The sequence below is a fragment of the Cygnus atratus genome, chromosome 5 (genome assembly GCF_013377495.2).
Source record: "Cygnus atratus isolate AKBS03 ecotype Queensland, Australia chromosome 5, CAtr_DNAZoo_HiC_assembly, whole genome shotgun sequence".
In the NCBI taxonomy this organism is placed as follows: Eukaryota; Metazoa; Chordata; class Aves; order Anseriformes; family Anatidae; genus Cygnus; species Cygnus atratus.
The window spans coordinates 17,409,674-17,429,007 of NC_066366.1; the positions used below are offsets into that span (position 1 = coordinate 17,409,674).

Here is a 19,334-nt window from a genome sequence, read left to right on the forward strand (position 1 = left end):
CAAAATTTGTTAAGGTCGCTAGATAATAGGCTTCTGAATTCCTTACATTAACTATTTCAGATGAGAGAAGGGTTTGGACAGGGGACACAAGGGGCTTTCTTTGAACAATACTTTCTGTGATAAGGTTCTCAAAAGCCTTCTAACTTCTATTAAGCTGTTGATTGTTTTGAAGGAAACTTGAAGGAAATGGGTGTTATTAATTTGACCACATATGAAGAAAAATACTAAAGACAGCTTTACTGTTAGCTCTTCAGGGGATAAATATGGAGCCCCACCTTGAAAATGTGATAGTGAATTGAAAATATGTTAGTACACTCGTACGGTATCTGTTTCTGTAACTCTAGGGCATTGTTGGAGGGCTTCAGCGCTACGGTATGGGTTCTGCGAGTTGCAGATGCCATCCCACCCTGGTATCTTGAACAGGAGTGTGTTTGGCTTTCTCGAGAAATATGCATTTTATTATTATATCCTTTCCACAGCAGAGGTATTCATTGTAAGAAAAGGTAATGTCTGAATTATATGGTAAATAGTAGGCAGGTGAGAGAACACATTCAAAAGCTGTTGATATTTATGGAGGTCATCTGTTGCTCAGAAAGCTGAAGTCACCGTTGCGGTAGCTTTAATTCATGAGTTATTCCATTCAGTAACGTTTAAGTACTTTGTAGTATGGAAGCCATAATTAGCTCACCACTTTAGGAGTAACAAGAAGTTGTATCCCTCAGTTAGAGTTGGAAAGTCATCAAAAGAATGGTTTGTGATGCGTGAGAGGTCTGGAGTTTGGAGGCTGTCCATTGGTGTCCCCATCTCATCATCCTTGCCTTTGTTAAGAGCTTTAAATAAAAAGGTCACACCAATTTTTCTTTAATTAGTTTCCTCCTCCCCTTCTGGATTATTAATGGCAATGAAGCATTTCCTATGTCTTACTGTGTATTGAATGCTTTTGTGACTAAATTCTGCACAAGACCAGTGGAAACATTAGCTGGCTAATACAAAATTAGGAAAAGAAAAAACTTGCTTATACTTCTTCCTGTCTTTACCAGTTGTGTAAATATTTTAAAGCCAGCTTACTAGTGTTTTACAGTGCTTACGATTCATGAATACTTAACCCCTGACACTGTCTTTATTCAGAAGAATGCCTTGCAACTTGTGCTGTGTGTGTAGTGAGTTTATACCTAAAAGAATGTTCAAAATCTTTTTTCCCCTTTTTTATTTATTTTTATTTTTTTTATTTTGAGCTTATTTTTAGTAATCAAATGTTTAATGAAAGACATAAAACAATTCAAGGCTTTTACAGATTGCTCTCTGTATATAAGAGGTCCCATTTTAACATGGATTTTATGCATTTTTTTCATCCCCTGTCTACTTTTTTCTTAGCCAATGACAGTAAGATTCCTAAGGCTACTTTCTCTTTAAGGGCATGCTGCTTACATAAATAGTCCTTTAAACCATTGCCTTGTTTTCTAATATTAATTGTTGTTCAGGAGATGGGAAATATTCCTTAGAAATGTGTTTTCCTGATTGTGCATGTCTTGTTACTATTTCAATTATGCAGATTCTTAATGCTGTGGAAATTTGTGCTTGATGACGCCAAGGCAGCTGCACGTTGTTAGCATTGTAGGCTGTCAGATGATCATGTGGGATTCTTGCAGCATGCAACATTCAATAGGATTGAAAAAGGGCTTTTGATGCAAGGCATAGCTTTCAGAATATATTTGTGCCTTTTAGTTAGCTTATATAAAATCATAATATCTTTAAATTTAAAATGCTGCCTCATTTTTCTTCTGGTTGGTTTCATTTTGGCTTCACTAGAAGATGCATCTGGTACATCCACGATTGAGGAGTTTATTAATGATACTGTCGTTCAGTTCACTTACTTTTTTTCCTTTTAGAGTCCTAGCTAGCCCACAGATTACATGATCACATGTTCATTCAGTCATTCATATAGAACACAAACCACCATGCATGATTTCTTCTTCTTTCTTTTTCCTCTCTGCCTTTTTTATTCTTTTTAAGTTGCATTGTCATGTTCTCTTTTATCATCAGGCTTAGTCTTTGTCATCTTCCTGCTGCTATTTGTTATATATTTTCCCATGCTTGGTTACTGCAATATTATTTGATTAACGGGCTGTGATGATGATGAACCTGCACACTGGAGGAGCAGCTACTACAGTGGTGATGAAGGGATGTAATAATGGTCGCTATCCTCGGAATTCTCTCTACAGTGACTGCATAATAGAAGAAAAGGCAGTGGTCCTGCAGAAAAAAGACAATGAAGGATTTGGATTTGTGCTCAGAGGGGCAAAAGGTATGTGCTTTTGTGTGTGTGTGTGTGTAATGTGCACGGGCATGAAGAAATTTATACATCTCTGAATATAAGCAGGAATTATTCTTGGTGCACTTGGTTGCTAGACAACAGGATTCTGTATGCTGTACTACTCAGATGGATTTTAGTGGCTTCTGTCTGAAGCATTTTGCGTTTTTACATAGGAGAAGCACTGTATAATCATTTGGGGGGGAGAAAGTTTTGTCTGTATTTTTGCTGTGTTGGTATACGTAATATTTTGTCATTAATCTGTTTTGTTATGCAGTTTACCTAACTATGGGAAACCTGCTTTCCTTATAAAACCTGCTTCTTTATTTCAAATGTCAGTCTGTTTAAATAGGTCTCTGAATAGAAATAGACAAGAGAGTGATGTTTTGTTTAAAATAGGTGTGGATCTTCTGCAAGGTGACATTGGTGCAGTTTTAGTATGAAAATATGATCTTTTTTTATATCTTCAGAAGCTGCACGTATGTTGCATGGCCTGTAGTGTGCTCATTTTAAAAGCTGTTCATATGTTAAACTGCATGTTACTTTTCTGTAGACTAAAATCTAAAATAACGGCATTCTTAGGAGTTAAAAAAAAGCATTCTATTTAATGCTTTGCTTTTTAACTTTCAGTCCAGTTTGCTCCTTTTGTATTTAAAAAATATATATGATGGTATGTCCCATCTCTTGCTCCCCCTCATTTTTCCATGGGTTGTCCCTTGCCTTGCTTGAGCATGAAAAATATTCCATATCTTCATTCTTGGGACATCATTTTTGCTCCCCCCCTTCCCACACCCCCAAACCAGTGACACCGTAGATTTTCAGTGTTGTAAATGCTTTTCTAATTTTAGCTAAATTAATATTTTTGGAGTTCTGCTAGGAAAGCCAATAATACTACCTTTCAGTTAACCCATTGGCATGAGTTGTCTGTGCATTAAGCAGAGGTTACTCTCTCTGTGTAAGCCCAACTATTTCCCCCTGAATTTCTCTGTAACAGTGGGGGCACCTCAGGTGAAAGACCCAAGGACTTTTCTGCTTGTCTGTGTACGTGACAGAGAGAGAGAGGGCTGGTACAAGGCCTGCTGTGCCTCCTTTCCGTAAAAGTGCTTTCTTCTGTTATCTTCTTTGTAATACACATCTAAATCTAGAAGAAAAAATTACTTTGATCTCTTTCATCCTGTTACCCACCCTCCTCTCCCCCTAGTTCGGCTGGATGCACTCTTCTGGCTACAGTGAATAATTCCTTTCTAGTTGGATGTTTCCAGAGTTACAAGCATTTTGCTAGGCATACAAAAGATTTACATGGAGTAGTCCTGGAATACTCAGAATCCAGCTATTGCCCTATACAGCTTGATTTAATTTCTGTCAGCAAAGCAGCATGCATTTTTCTCTCTGAATTGAAGACCTGTGGATTGCTATCGCAGAGAGATTGCACTCTGTTCCCAGCATCTTGATATTCTCTGAGGCAGAGTCCTCTTACTTTTAGCACCCACCATTTTTAAACCATAAATTTGAATGGCCAATAATAGGCCTTTAATCAAGTGGTGTTTGCAAGCATTCCCTAACTATCTTTTTAATGTGGTATTTATTTTTAAAGCTGACACACCAATTGAAGAATTCACCCCAACTCCAGCCTTTCCTGCTTTGCAGTACTTGGAATCTGTGGATGAAGGGGGAGTAGCATGGCAAGCTGGCCTGAGAACCGGAGACTTTTTGATCGAGGTAGGAGATCGTGACATCTAATTATTAGTGCTCTGGTGGGGACAGATGTTCCCTTTGTCGAATTTACTTTGGAAAAAGTGTATGATGTTTTTGAAACAGCAAGTTCAGTGCACTAACACCGGTAACGTATTTCACTTTATCTATTTTTAAATATCATGCAGCATTGAGGAAAGCAGTAAAAAGAACAATGTTCAGGTTGCCTAGGAAGTTTCTATTTATGCTTTTTGTCATTTAGGAATACAGTAGCAAAGAAACTTGGGGATTTTGATTTTTCTTGGCGTTATTGAGTTCAAATTTAGTTTAATTTCTGTATTTATGTCAGGCTATCAATTCTGTGATCTTCTAAATATTTTTAAAGAGTCATCAAAATTAATGGCTTCTTATGCAACTTTCTGCAATCAGAAATATCAATGATCTAGTGCTGTTGGGAAACCATGGAGAATAAAGCAAATGACTTTGGCTTGAAATTAAATATTTGCAACAGTGCACTGTACTCATACAAAAATATATATATATAGAATGATAGATTACTATATAAACTACTTTATAAAAATGACATATTTAAATTATATCTTCAGTCATACCAAAAATGTCATCATATTATATATTTTGGAGGAATTTTGGTTGGGATGTCAGGTTTTGTTGCAATAGTTGGTACTCTTTTCTAGTGTTACCTGGCAGTTTGCAACAAAATCATGTTTGGGGATTTTCTTCCTCTTTCCCCACAACCCCTCCACGACTAACAAAGTGATACTGTGGTTCTTTGAAAATAGGTCTTTCAGGGTGGTTCAAATCTGCAAAATCTATTTGTTTTGTTTTGTTTTCCCCTTCTTCAGGTACAAATATCTATTTTGTTAAAATATTTACTGATGTTATAGCATTTATTTCTACAGACCTGGCCTTTCCATTCAGGAGAGGATAGAATATACACCTTTCATTTGTTGCATGCCTTGATCTCCCATGATGATTGAATTTAAATAGTTGTAACAATGAAAGAACAGGCTTAGCAGACTTTTAAAGTAAATAGATGTGCATTTTTATCTGTGCCTTCAACGTACATTTTTCTTATTGTTTGTTTACTTGAGAATGATTGTATAGCAAACTGCTTGATGATGGCTTATAAATTGTACTGATACGTCCTCTGTGCAAGGATGCTTTCAAAACTATGATTTTTGACACCAGGTGTTGGTTTGGTTTTGTTTGGTTTTTGTTAACAATGCTTTGGTTTTAGAAATTGATTTCTTGTTAGGCTTTTAATCTGTAGGAAGTATGAATAGTCTGTACTGGATGATTTCATAGATAGATTTGATGGTGAATAATGTGTACCTTAGTAGATAGGATTACAGGATGAAAACTACGCATATGGTTTTTTTTAAACTCTCTGAAAGGATTCAAGAAGTCTCGGATAGCTAATTCTGCTCAAAGATTTACTGGTTTTCTTGCAAATGAAAGAACTAGAATTAATTGTCCAGACAATCATCTCCTAGCCTTAGCCTGGAAGAACAGTTAAACACGCACATGTATTGCTGAATCAGGGCATTAATCCATACTTTACACAGTCCAGCATATTTGTAATTAATTTTGAAAGAAGCATTTATTACACACAAATCAAATCCATTTCTATGTAATTTATGTTCATCAGGGTATTCTGTTCTGAATTTTGCAGTTTAATTAAGAGGATACAATAATACTGAGAAATCACAACTTTGATGGTTTTGAAGACTTTTATGCTGGAGAAAATGCAGGGTTGTTTTTTTTTTCCTTCCTGTTTCATGAGCTACTTGTGTAGTGCACAATGCTGCGTAGCTATAGAGAGCCATGCTTGAGGATATTTACACTGATGCAAAAAAGATGCTGCTGTTGAAATATAGATGACCAGTACACCTGCCCTTTTATGAATGCCAGACTACTTCATTTCTTGTGTTGAACTGGTCAGAGTTGAAGGTACTCTACGCTGCAGTGCATGGTTATCATAACTGGTGTAGTTAGTCTGTCTTCCTGTCAAATGATTTCTTCCATGACTCCAAAGTTTATGTTGGTGTTTGTAAGTGCCACCTTAACCATTTGTAAGTAATATAACACATTTATCATAAATGTCACATTAATAAAAAGGGAGTTAATGGGCAACTAGGATCCTAATTAGTCCCATTTATAACACTTGTGGCAAGCATCAGGCTTCAGGGAAGTGAGAGTCCAGTTTGGCAGAGGGCAAAATGCAATGGAGAGCAGATGTTTCACTCTTAGTTAAGCAAGTTTGGTGACTTGGGGTCATGGAGGTAAGAAGAGCCTTTTTCCTCACTGTATGGAAGGACAGGTTTGACAGGAAGATAAATCCTTTCTTTGGAAGCAGGAAGGATCGTGAGTGCAGGTGAATAGAAAGCATCATTTCCTCATGTAATTACGGTCTCTTGGACTTCCAAAGGGGATAAAAACTTTAACAACAGCTACTGAGCATGCTAAAGTAGTTCAGTATTGAAGGCGATGCACATTGAGCAGAACAGATAAAAGCTTTATGCAAAAAAAAAAAAAAAAGAAGAAAAGGTGTTGTCTTGCTTCAGCAGGTACACAGAAGAGGAAGAGGGCCGGTACACTTTAACATCTGACAGTTTTTATCAAGTTTGCAGTTTTTCTGAAAAGCCACGTAGTACTGATTTGTCCAACCTATACAATTAGTTTTAACGTGGGACTTCAGTGATTAATGTTAAACTTGCTTATGGAGATACACTGTTTCCTAATTCTTTGATGAAATTTCTGATATATACATACATATATTTATCCTTGCTTCAAACCTGATCATGTTTTTTACGATAAACATATAATGTTTAGTGGCTTTTCTGGATAGAGCACGAATAAATTGTATTGGGAAAGTGTATGAGTAGTTTTAGAGTTGAAACAGTTAGCCAGAGACAGCTGTGATTATATGTGTATTTTCGTAAGCAATTCAAATTATCAATTCATGTGATTTTTCATTGCTTTGATAAACAATCAGAATTGGAGTATGGTTATGACTTGAATGTTATAAGTGAGAGAGATTGTATAGCTAGCGCTATTTACTTCTTTTCACTTTTTTTAGTTGACGTTCTATTCATCTCAATATCTGCCCAATTAAAAAGACATAAAAATAAAGCACCATGTTAGTGCAGGTGCTATGCAACCTAAAACATTATGGCTTCCATTAGAGGGGGATTTCAGAAACTACAGCCATCATTAAGGTGTACACCAATTATAAAGCCATTGTAGGCTGTTGTGAATTCATGAGTATGACTGAACTGCTTTAATACACCTGCTCCAGCCTGTGAAGACTTCATCAGAAAATATTGAATCATGAGCTGATTTTATTTGTTACTTGATATATTTGCAGGAAGGACATGTATTAGCTCTGACTCTGAATCTCTTACTCATTAACAATATTTATGTACCTAACCTTTATTAACTTTATTTAGCGTAGAACTCAAACTAAGCATAAACAGAGGAACTATTAAAAACCATTCAAAAAGAGCTGCCTTACAAATTGACTCAAAGAATCCTGGGAGTTTGGGGGCTTTGGGGCTTTGATTTGTTTTTGTTTTTTTGGTGTTTTTTGTTTGTTTGCTTGTTTTTGAGATTTGCTTTGATGAAATATACAACTATAACTGTCTTTAAAGAGATCCATTAGTGTAAAAGAGTTTTTTGTGTCAGAAGAATTTCTGTTTCCGTTTTAGTATAGTAGAATATAGATTATCTTATTAAATTAAAACCCAGTGGAATATTAACTACTTGTTATTGTTGTTATCTATGAATGTGTAGCTGTTTTTGCAGGTGTTGTATGATATGATGTATGGGGATTTTTCGTCTGTCCCAGTACATATATCAACTGATAACACTGTAATATCAATACTCACAAATGAAAGTAATTCTATAATATTTTAACAGAATAATGCTTTAGTTCTCTAAATGAGGGGATGCAGTTTGCATTCTTGTGCCATAAAATCACTTATTTTTCCAGATAAATTGAAATTTTATTGTCATCAGAGTAGAATAGCCGTTTGTTTGCATTCAAATTAAAATATAAGGTAGATAAAAAGTGTATTATTAATTTAAAAATAATAATAATCAAGATGTGATTTGGAGATCAAAACCAGAGGTGATAATAGAAGAGTTCTCATCATTTTTCAGAATAGTTCAGTTGGCACATGTACTGAATCATGCAGAATGGTCTGGAGTATGACTTCCTTTATGTCTTTTTCCTCAAGGGCTTATAGAATCATTACTACAAACATTTCTTTAAGTAATGGTAAGTGGAGAATAGACAGAAATTTACTATAAAGAGCATTGTTTTATCATTTAGTAGACAAAGATATCTGTCCTCTGACTGCTTGTAGGAAGTAATAATAAGCATTTAGGGAGATGTTTAAAATAATTGGAATAGTTAAAAACACACACTAGTAACTTTAGTTTCATATTTAGCAATAGGTTAGATATTTGTTTTATTCCATTAAATACTTCATACAAATTTCAAAACTTTTCTGAAAAGCAAGGTTTTGACTTCATTGTTGTAAATGAGACTATAGTCATTTTGAGTATTTTTGGCAAGCATAGCAATGTTATGTCTTACATTTGTATTCAATGGCTGGATGAATTAGTGTGGTTTTACTAAGCCATCTGTTATTGATTTAAGTCCCTTTAGCAATTGAGAAACCTTTCCATCCCTAAATAAGCTTCATTAATTACCCTGTGGCTAAGCTTTTTCTTATTTTTAGTGTGAACCTCTCTAGCTTCTGCCACCAGATATAAATCTAATTTTTTAAGGAAGCTACATGGAGACCATGATATTTTTTTCTCTTCCTGAAATAAACCAGGATATTGTTATTGTCTTCATAATAACAGTTTATCATGTTGCATTTTTTTGCAGTTGTTTTCTGAAACTTTCTTCATATCCTCCCAAAGGTGTGAACATAAGCTCGATGCAGTATTTTAGTAATATCCTACTACTGTAGTAATAGCAATAGCAATTTAGTAATATTGTGTGTAAGAGGAGAAAAAAAAAAATCTTCCATTTTTTTTATGCTGTCTTTACCTGTCAAACATAGGCCTTTTAGTGGACCAAAAGAGTAATGTCCACTCTACATCACTGTCTTATATTAGGCTTTTTGCTGCCAATTTGGCTGCTCCTCCCATGCAGGCAGTGAGCCTCCGCCTTCGCATATTAAGCAGGGGAACAGTGAGGCTCGTGGTTGAGCTCTCTGAGCAGTTCTGTTCCTAGACAGCATCTCCTTGAGGTTTGGGTTCAGCTGTATAAACTAGATTTTAAAGGAGATTTACTGTTGCAAAACTGCAACAGTACTGCAGTGTTTCAGCACGTGCACACGCACGCACACATATATATAATAATGAGGCTGTTTGTGTGCATGTACATACATGGTTATTGTAAGCATAGCAGAGCTCTCACTAACATGCAACTCAGAGGTCAAGCAGATCCTGCACATCTAGCCTGGGCACCACTATTTTTAAATCTGAATATTTAAGTGATATACAATTTGATTTAACCAACTGTGAAAGGATAAAGATAATTTCTGTTTACTGGTTAGTCATAATCCTCTTGGTGACATCTGTAAATGGTATCTGTTAAACACAAGCATCCCCCTAACATTTCTTAAGCTGAAAGTTGTCAGAGTCCAAAGGCAACTTTCCTCCTTTGTGTTGGTTTTGAAACTCTTTTGCTTACAAGTAACTATAGAGACTGGAGAAGCTGGACAGTGGGGTCTTGGAAGAACAGCTCTGGTGCGAGTGTTGAAGAATCCGCTGTATGTGAGCAGGCTCTGGCTGCTCAAATCAATTTTCACTTGATGGAGAAGTATTTTGTTTTCTTTCTGCTTAAATTCAGTCAGTGAGGCTTTGTGTTTTTTGTTGTTGTTGTTTTTTACTTTATTTTTTAATGGGCAATAGCAGCTGAATGAAAGTACTGTGCCTTCAAAGTGCTTTGGTCTGCACAAAAGCACTGTAGAAAAATGACAACTCTTTTGGCTCTTTCTTTTTACTTTTTTAAATGAAGACTCTAACCTGCAGGAAATGATGGTATTCCGAATGTGCTTCGTGTGATCATAAAAAAAATGAACCAATCTCATTTCATTCTAAAAATACATCTATAAAGCTGTTAGCTTTGTCAGCATAGATGGAAAGGGGCAGACAAAAAAGAAGTTGGTTCTTACAAGAGCTTGGTTATTCACGCTTAAGCAAATAACATGCTTTAAAATAAGACTGAAAAGCAGACAAAAATGAAATCATATTGCTGTTTTCAGACATACAAAACCAGGCTGCAAGCAAAACTGGGAAGTGTTTTTCTTTACCCTTGATTTTACGTTAGGTATATATTAGGCTTGTATTCACAAGGTGCAAGAGAAAATGGTGGTATTTATCTGATTTACCAAAAATGTAACAAGTACCTATTTGATGCTGAGAACTGCTTTTTATGTTTCTCTGAGAGGAGGATTTGGAAGGAATTTTGGTGATAAGGGCAGCAACAGTCAGAAGTAGTTCTGTGTCCATTCAGTCCTCTGTGATCAGTCTTAAGGCATTTTGACCTAGACGATTCTGTTTTCAAGAGAAATTAGCCAACGTTTATATTCTGAGGGATGCTGCCAAAGCTCCTGGGACATCAGTGGAGTGTGGAGCTACCCATAGGGATCTTTTTGGCTTCTTGTGAATATGAAAGCCGGCATTTCCCTGACTTCCTACTACACAACCTCTAAAAACAGCAAATTTGTTTAAACATAAGCTGCTTATAAATAGCCAGTTCTTGGCCACCCAGAAGTGATCCAGTGGCATCCAGCCATCTTGGCCATCCAGTGTTTCACAGAAAGCACAGCTATGCATAGTCTTCGCTTTTGCAGGTGTCTGCCTATCCTCCATTGAAATACTGCAACAGTAATACAATTCTGCCTTTTGCAGCTCTTAAGTCTTGAAGTTAGGTATTAAGACTCCATAAAAATAAATGCAGTTTTTAAGGTATAGTTTAGAGATTTCCAGAAGACATTATATTAAAATTAATTTCTCTGAAGCCTGTTGGCTTTTTTTAGTCTTTGATACTATGGAAACCTGGTTGCCGGAATGGAACTATATGAAAAACAGTACTTGTGCCTACGGAGAAAATACATTTTTTTCTAAATGGGGGATGTTTCTACAAATCTACAAAATTATAAGTGAAGGAAAACAGATGAGTTGTTTCAAATGGTGGAGAATTAATTGATAAATTCCTGCTGCTGAGTGGTACAGCAGAACTAATCCAATACCTGGAATTTTTCTTTTTCCTGTTTTCAGGAGGGCTAAGCATTTTAGTTTAAGTCTCTCCTTACATGGAAGAGAAATACTATAAAGTGGAGTTGCATGTGTGTGTTCATGTTTTAGTAGTTTGTTTGTTTTATTGCCAGTTTTCTTTTTCTTGCAACCAACTTGTGTGATGGTGAACAGCTATGTTCACCTGGTAGTTATGTTTCATGAAACAGAAGTCTGTCCAGAAGTTAAAAGGAAGTTGCTTGACAGCTGGCTATCACATGCTTCATGATCAGAAACCATACTCTCTCTTCCTACCCATTTCTCCTCCTCAACCAAAATTTCTGGTTTTCTGAAGAAATAGCTTCATTTTCCAATATATGCAGTCTCAAGCTATCCAAATACATCCTTGCTGTAACCTCCAGACCTGAAAAAGCAAATGAAAACTCCAGAACTTGAGAAGTATTCATTTGGTTTTCTTGATAACCATAATCTTTTAGCCTATACTGTGAAACGGGGTTCATAAACTGTTTTAGATATTTCAGAGGGGCTAGATAAATCACTTCATGTTAGTACACAAACAGGCTCTGTATTACTTTTGTGTGGGTGCTGATAACTGCAGAAACATTTGTGATTTAGGGAAATTCTGAACTTTTGAATGTGATCTTCTAGCAGAATCTCTACATTCCTGTTATTATTATTTCTTTTGCATTCAGATTCTAGCATGTGTCCTGTATGGAAAAGGGATCATGGGTCTGGAATTAATCCTTTAATTACTTTAAAAAAAAAAAAAAAAAAAAAAAAGCAGAAGGTTTCCTTCCCTACTTTTTTCTCATCCTGCTGTGTTTGTAGATGTAAGAAAAATCACAAACTTCTACCTCTGTCTATTTCAGGTCGTTACACAGTATTAGGGTATGTAACGTGCAGTATAAGGGTCTGTCTTCTCTAATAAACCATAAAAAAGGGGCACACAAGGCAAAATAATTTGAGATATGATCCAGTGACAATTTTTTTGCTGATTTAATAGATGTGAAAGAATTCAGCATTGGAGGTATGGGGCCCAGTCAGCAGGTGCTCATCTCTCCCAGAGTTGCTGAGCTCCTCTGAGCTTAGTGTACAGCTATGAAGGAAAGCAGTGAGAGAGAAGGTAATGACAGAAGATGGCTTCTGAAGATGCGTGGCTTGTTCCGTTACATTCAAAGCAGTTCTTACAGCTTGTAACTATGGGAGTCGGCAAATTTATCTAATAAGGATATTGAAATATGTTTTAAATCAATCAGATTAGAAATCACATTTTATATTCTATTGTAACACTGATACAAATCTTTTCAGAGACTCTTGTATACAGTAGAGAATAACAATCCTTTCTCTCTTCTGCTTCATTTTTGCTTCATATATTCTAGCAGTAATTTGGGGAGCAGGATTTCTAGTTCCCCTCACTTGGTGGTACAAAGTTCTCACTCATTACAAAAACATTATTTCTCTGTGGTGATAGTTTTGCCTTTCTGTTTTCAAAATAAGAACTCTGGGATAGTCTTCATGCCAAGTGGCAACTTTGAGGTGCTGGATGTGGTTGGATGTGAAGGTCTCTGGAGGCTTTGCTGATCAGAGCACTGAAAATTATCCTAGCAAATACATCAAAGGTTTAATGGAGTTTTTCAAGAATGAACTTTTAATAGGGCAAAATTAGGCAGCTAAATACTTGGTGATGAAGAGAAAATTTACAAAAAAGATGCTTGTAAATAGAAGAGTCCATTTACAGTCTAGAACAAAAAGTGTTGATTTTGGTCAAATGTCATAGTTGTATGGAATAAAGAAGAGAGTTAAGAGAGAATCATGAAAATCCTGGGCAGAATAAGTCATTACAGAAAGAAACTTTACCATGAAATATCCACGATTTACTAGTTTATGGTTGCTATGGAATTGGCATTAAAGATAGCAAAAAAAGTCTTTTCATGAAGACTCAGCTTGGATTTGCACTGATATCAAAATGTTGTAACCTTGCATACTTTTGATACCAGCCTACATGCTAAATATAGGTTAGGATATGTGTGAAGCTCCTGCTTTGAGCTCTCAAAAGCAAGTCTACGTGGCAGATACCAAAGTCCTGCATTAAGTATGTTGTATTTGCTTTTAAAGAAATGTAAACTTTGCAGAATCAAAGAATCCTTTTTTAATTCACAAAGTATTTTTATTGCAATCCTTTATTTTAGGATTGTTCTTCAAACAAGCTTCAAGCAATGTTATTGCTTTTAATGGAACCAACCTGTGGCTTGGCTTTTCAGCACTGATAGATTTGTGTGAGGCAGTAGTTGTTGACAGACTTGTGAGTTGTTAACAGTGCATTGGGTATGTTTATTTAGGCTGAGTCTTATTATGACTCAATTTAACTGCTAAATTAAAGAGAGGACTGTTTTTACGTGACCAGCAAAATGTTTATTGGAAGCATTTTCTTCAAGTTTGTTGTTAGAGTTTTAATATCTAAATATGCTTTATTGATTTTTCCTATTATGGAGCTGGTTTTTTGGCAAATAACATACAGTTTGAGGATTGAATTTAAGATGCGTTTTGTTTGTGAGCAGGTATTTGGTTCCATAATTTCCTGTGCATTTTTAGAATTCATTTGAGATATTTTAATAGAAATCAAGTGTACACCTTACAAATAGGCTGCTTTTCAGAGCAGGAAATGATATATTGTCCAGAAATCAATGAATGGAACTATTAATCCAAAAGCCTCATTTTTCCGTAACTGTTTTTTCCATTTCTTCTCCCTATCCCATGCAAACTTCTCCAGAAGTGCTGTTCAGTTCTTTTTTTCCTTTTGCTTCTTTCTTATGGTGCTGCTGTGTTTTTCTTACACAGCATATTAACTGAGGTAATTTTCTCTAGAAAAGCCACAAACTGCATCAGTCTTGTCCCACGTGTAAAGGTGTTAGAACCTTAGTATGGAGACATGATGCTACTCCTTGGCAGGTCTGAATTTACAGAAACCACCCTTGTGCTGCCAGTAGCACAAAAGGGAGCACTGCTGCCCTTTTAAAAGCTGCAAAGTGTTATCCCTACAAAAGAGGTGGGATAAATTGCATTTTAGAGTTCTGTTAGGCAGAGTTCTAGCTCTCTATGTTAATTGTATTTGCCTTACCCATGTGTCTATGTTTCAGCTGGTTTACTGGAAACTCAAACACAGAGTACAAAACATTCTCATGATGGGTAAATGCTCTGAAGTCTATGCATGGTGGCTGGATCCTCTATTTAGATACACCTAATCTAGCTACATTAAATCTTGTAATTTAGGCACTGACCTTTTTTCCCTCCCTTTCAAGAGAGATTGAAGCAAATAAATGCTAGATTAATTTCATACAGATCAGGTTGTATTAATGTTAATATTGACTGTCACTTGACTAGGAAGGTTATGTGGATAGCTTTTTCCATATCTGAAGGGGGTTTTGTATTTGATAAATTCTTGTGTTTAGCAACAGAAAACAGGAAGGATTTGGAACATAAAACTGTTACCTGGTAGAAGTTACACTGCTATCTCATCAAGAACTCATCAAGTTCCTGTGAACACGAATACTGTTGGCTTTCTAACATTACAAAGAAATTATGAATAAGTGGAATCCCCCCTTAATTTGCATTCTAACCCATACATAATTGCTATTTAAATATCAGCTTGCCTTTCTGTTTATTTAAAAATATTTGATATTTTGTGTAGTTAGATATAGTCTGTTTTACTGCTTTTGTTGCACAAGCAGATGTCATTATGCCGATTTAAAATTTCTTATATATTTTTCTAGGAAGCTTTTTGTTGTTTATTTTTAAACAACAATAACTTGTTTAATTTTTTTTTGAGTGATGATTTTATGCAAAACTAATGCTGCTATGCAATTATCAGCCCAGAGTCTTTTCAAGACATTTACTCAAAATAAACACCAGATCAGTGACATGATTAAAGTTTTGTGTAGATAAATAATCCCATTCTAAGTATTGACTTTCAAAATTGGTATAATTTTGCAAATCCACATTTTAGAAAATGTTGTATATTTACAGAAAATAAACATATAAAACTAGATGAAGAAAGACTAGGATTAAGCAGAACCCCCTTACTACTTGCATAGCTCATTTGGCAGAACAGACTCGAAGGGATATTGTTGTTCACTTCAGTAGCATTTTATATAGTTGAGTTTAAACTGCTGTAGAAGCCAGCCTGAGTTTAAACAGCTGACGTGTACGCAGATGAAGGAAATTAATGTTATCATTCAACCAATATTAACCATATTCACACATGGCTCTGCTCGGGAGAACTGAGGTCTGTGAGTAGTAGGAAACTTTTATCCTTATCAGTAGCTTCATAAGTTAATTATAGTCTTAGGACAGGTGTGTAACTGCAATTGAACTGCTGAGGCTGAGATTTAGGTTGTTTAAACAGTTGCTAATACAGGCAGGGTGTGTGAGTTTGTGGAAGGGGGGTGTTTTTGTTTTGTTTTAATTATTTTTTCAATAAAATACAAAGCAGATGTGTATTACAGATAGTTTGCTCTGTTGCTGATTATCTTAGATTACTGTTTAAGGTACATAGATTGTGCAGGAGCAGCTCTCTTTAAAGTGTGCAGACTATGACTTAAGGAAAGTGAATACAGCCAGAATAGTCTTTCCAAAATGATGCATATAGTTTGGATTTTTCACACTTTTTCATTACCCTTGGTGGGACTATTTTCTGCACATTTGGCAAGTACTTGGATTTGAAACAGGCATGTTCGGTTGCCATGAATATTTTGCTGGTCATTTTCAGAGCTATCAGCTTTTAGGCTTCCAAGTCTTTCGTTTTTATATTTCCAATGATCTTGATTTTTAAATCCCCAGATTTTGCTGTCATTATCTTATAAAAATAATACTTATTTAAAAGTAAAACTTTGAATTCTCATCCTTAAATATTGTTGTTATAAATCTGTAAAGTCAGGAAAAAATATGTAGGCATTTGGCTTTCATCTTTTTATTGAAATCTCATGACTGCCCTTTTTTTTTTTGTTAAATCTTGTCTTTGTTTGTTGGGCTTTGGCAATAGGGAGCAATATATATAGTACTTATCCTAATGCTGGCCTGTGTTCGTGTTTTCAGTTGGCACTGAGAAATGGCTCAGTAGCATACTTCCTTTTTAGCAGACATTTGAGTCTGTTAGTATTATTGGCTAATTTCTCATATTGGCTGGTTTGACAGTTGTCTGGCATTTCTGTCCTCACAGGGTCTTTGTGGAAAACTACTAATGGTGTGTTGTTTTTTGCTTGGGGACTTTTTTTCTTCTAATATTTAAATTTCATCATTTCCAATAGGTCAGGAACACTTTTTTGCCCCCTTCTGGTTTTGATTTCCAGTCCATAGGGTTCTGAATAGAGAAACATTGCCTTCAATAAAACATGCCATGTTTGCACAGCAACTTCTTTTATTGTTCTGTAATAATCTCTTTGGATGAAGTGTCTCTCTTGAATTATTATTTTAATTAGTTTTGATTTACTTTGGTTATCACCCTCTCCTGCACATACAACAAACTGTCTCACAGTAAAGTTTACTCTGAAAACTGTCCCATTAAAATTACAGACACTAAAAAATTGCATATAAGGTCTTCCTGATGCTATTCACTGCAAACAGAGTAAGAGATTTTTAAAGTTTATCTCGAAGTGTGAACCCACCAGAGGGTGGAGTACAAATGCATATCAGTTTATTTCAAGGAGGAATAAATGTTGAAGAAAGACTGTTTGGAACTTCATTTTAAAAAGTCTTCGACAGGTGATGTTTTTAGAATCAGCCTGCATCACAAAGACCTATCCAAGACAAAATAAAACAGTACGTTTCTTTACAAAACTAAATCTCTGGCTTCATAGAGATTCCTTTCCAAAGGACTCCAAACCACAACTACTCTAAGCAAGGGACAGGTCGTCCCATGTTAGGGACAGAGATGCTCAGAAGATGCTTCAGGCAAGCATTTTTAAGTTGGACTGGATAAACCTGGTCTGTGTCTCTCTGCATAAATACCAGTAGGAAGACAAGGAAAGTCCTTGTTTTGAAAAATTAAACATTTGAAAATAATCGTACATACAGTTATATACTAAGGCCCTGAATCAGTATCTACAGCATAATATGTAAGCAAGTCTTTTACCATAAAGTGTGTGTGTAGAAAACAGCATAAAACTAGTACTCCTTAGCATCTAGAAATCCTGACCTATCTTGCAAAAATAATTTTTATTATCTAAATTCCTTATTTTTGAAGAATTTTCTTAAAAAGATAAAACCAGATTGTATTTTGTAGAATACATACTGTCCTTTCATCCTCTGATGTCAGAAGATTTGTGTTCTTAATATTAATTCCAGATGTACCAGCTGATTCTTCTATTGATTAATATAGGTAACACTGTAGTTCAAGCAGAGCTATCCTAGTTGGTACATGTTAGCTCACAGTCAAGATTAGGCTTCAGAACTCAATAGTATTCAAAGAGTCAGTACTGAAGAATGAGAGTCCATCAATGCTATGTGTTTTCTATCTGCGAGAAGTGCTAAAGGTTCTGTGAACATTTTTCAGATGTCTGGGGTTTCTGGCTCTTTCAAAAAAGTTCAGAGGTTGTGATCTTTGGGGGGTTGGTCTCCACCTCATCTTTCTTCCCCTCTGTCTTCTTCCCCTGCCCAGAGCAGTGGGAGCAGCCTGCTGCCAGAGAGGGAGCAGGGCATGGCCCGTGCGCAGGGGCAAGAGGGAGACATGCAGTCCTGATCCCTCTTCTCACAGCATTACTAATTCTGGTGGTAGCATTAGCTGGATGTAGCTGCTTTAGCTACCATATGTATCCATCTCTTCAGGCTGTTCATGTTATATGGCAGTTTTGGCAGTCTGCCGGGATTTTTCTGAGTAATACGAGTGATGGGAAATAATAATATTAACCCCTTTGTAACTTAGCCAAGCATAAGAGGGTTTTTTTATGGATCAGAGAGAGCTTTGTAACCTTCCCTGCCCACCCTTTCTCCTCCTTCATGCCCTGCAAAATGTCACAGAAGAGTATGCATTAACTGGCCTAAATAAATAGAGAGGTGGCCTCTGCTACCTTCTGAAAACAGTATGACATTGCCGTGTATGTGATAAAATGGTTTTCTTGTCTTATTAAAGTTCACAAACTGTGCTGTTATTTGGTGGTTTAAGGTGACAACTTCTGAACGGGTGGGTGCCAGTAAATCATATGTGGAAGTGGAATTACACTCCTCATTGTTAAATAACAGGGCTGGGTATGGATAAACTTTCTAGGGAGGTGGTGATAGTGTAAAAAAGAAAGATAATGTGATTCTCCTCTATATTTTTCTCCAGCAATTTGAAAAGATAATGTGTGAGTCTCTGTTTTCCCCTGTTCTACTTCACTGCCAAGGGCAAATTTGAATGGCAACCACAGTGGTTAATGCTGACAACCTTTCTCCATCCTTGTCTCTCTTATGGAAGTAAAAGATTTGCAGTTGCACTATAATACAGCACTGCAGGCTTTTTCTAGGGTGAACCAGAAGCTAATGTTTCTTATGCTCTCCATGGAGTGATTTCCAGATCATCAGAGGGCTCTAATACTAGAGCTGCTTACTAGAGATGATCATATTATGGTAACATTATTAAAATATTGATAGCATGTCACTGCCTTAAGGATAAGACAAATATATTTTGAAAAAGGAAGGACAGAGAAAGCATGAATAAACTGTCATTTTCTGATATAGGGAAATGAACATAGAAAAATGGGCTTCAATTTCTGTGGGGAAAAAAAAACAGAGACTGCAAACATATCTGTCTTACTAACACTGCTGATATGCTAATCAGTTCTATTTCATTATGAGAGTTTTCATCAAGGACTTTATTAGATCCAACAGCCCTCTTCCTCTTATGCCTTCCTTGCTCACCCTTTTACCGGAAGATGTAAATTTTGATGCTTAACTGCTGTGAACTGTACTCATTGTGGGACAGCAAGGTACATATTGTTGACATACTGCAGCCTCACATAGCATATTGCGTATCAGCCCAGCAGACCTGCATATCCTCAGA

General features: G+C 36.0%; 1 protein-coding gene across 2 annotated transcripts in view; it reads left to right on the top strand.

The window, feature by feature from the left end:
- The window catches only part of SHANK2 (SH3 and multiple ankyrin repeat domains 2), a 307,767-nt gene that overhangs the window by 171,179 nt on the left and 117,254 nt on the right, over positions 1-19,334 (top strand). For both annotated transcript variants that reach the window (XM_035552219.1, XM_035552220.2), the window contains 2 exons: positions 2,223-2,305; positions 3,906-4,030. In XM_035552219.1, coding sequence (XP_035408112.1) covers positions 2,223-2,305; positions 3,906-4,030 — 208 coding nt within the window. The remainder of the gene's footprint in view (positions 1-2,222; positions 2,306-3,905; positions 4,031-19,334) is intronic.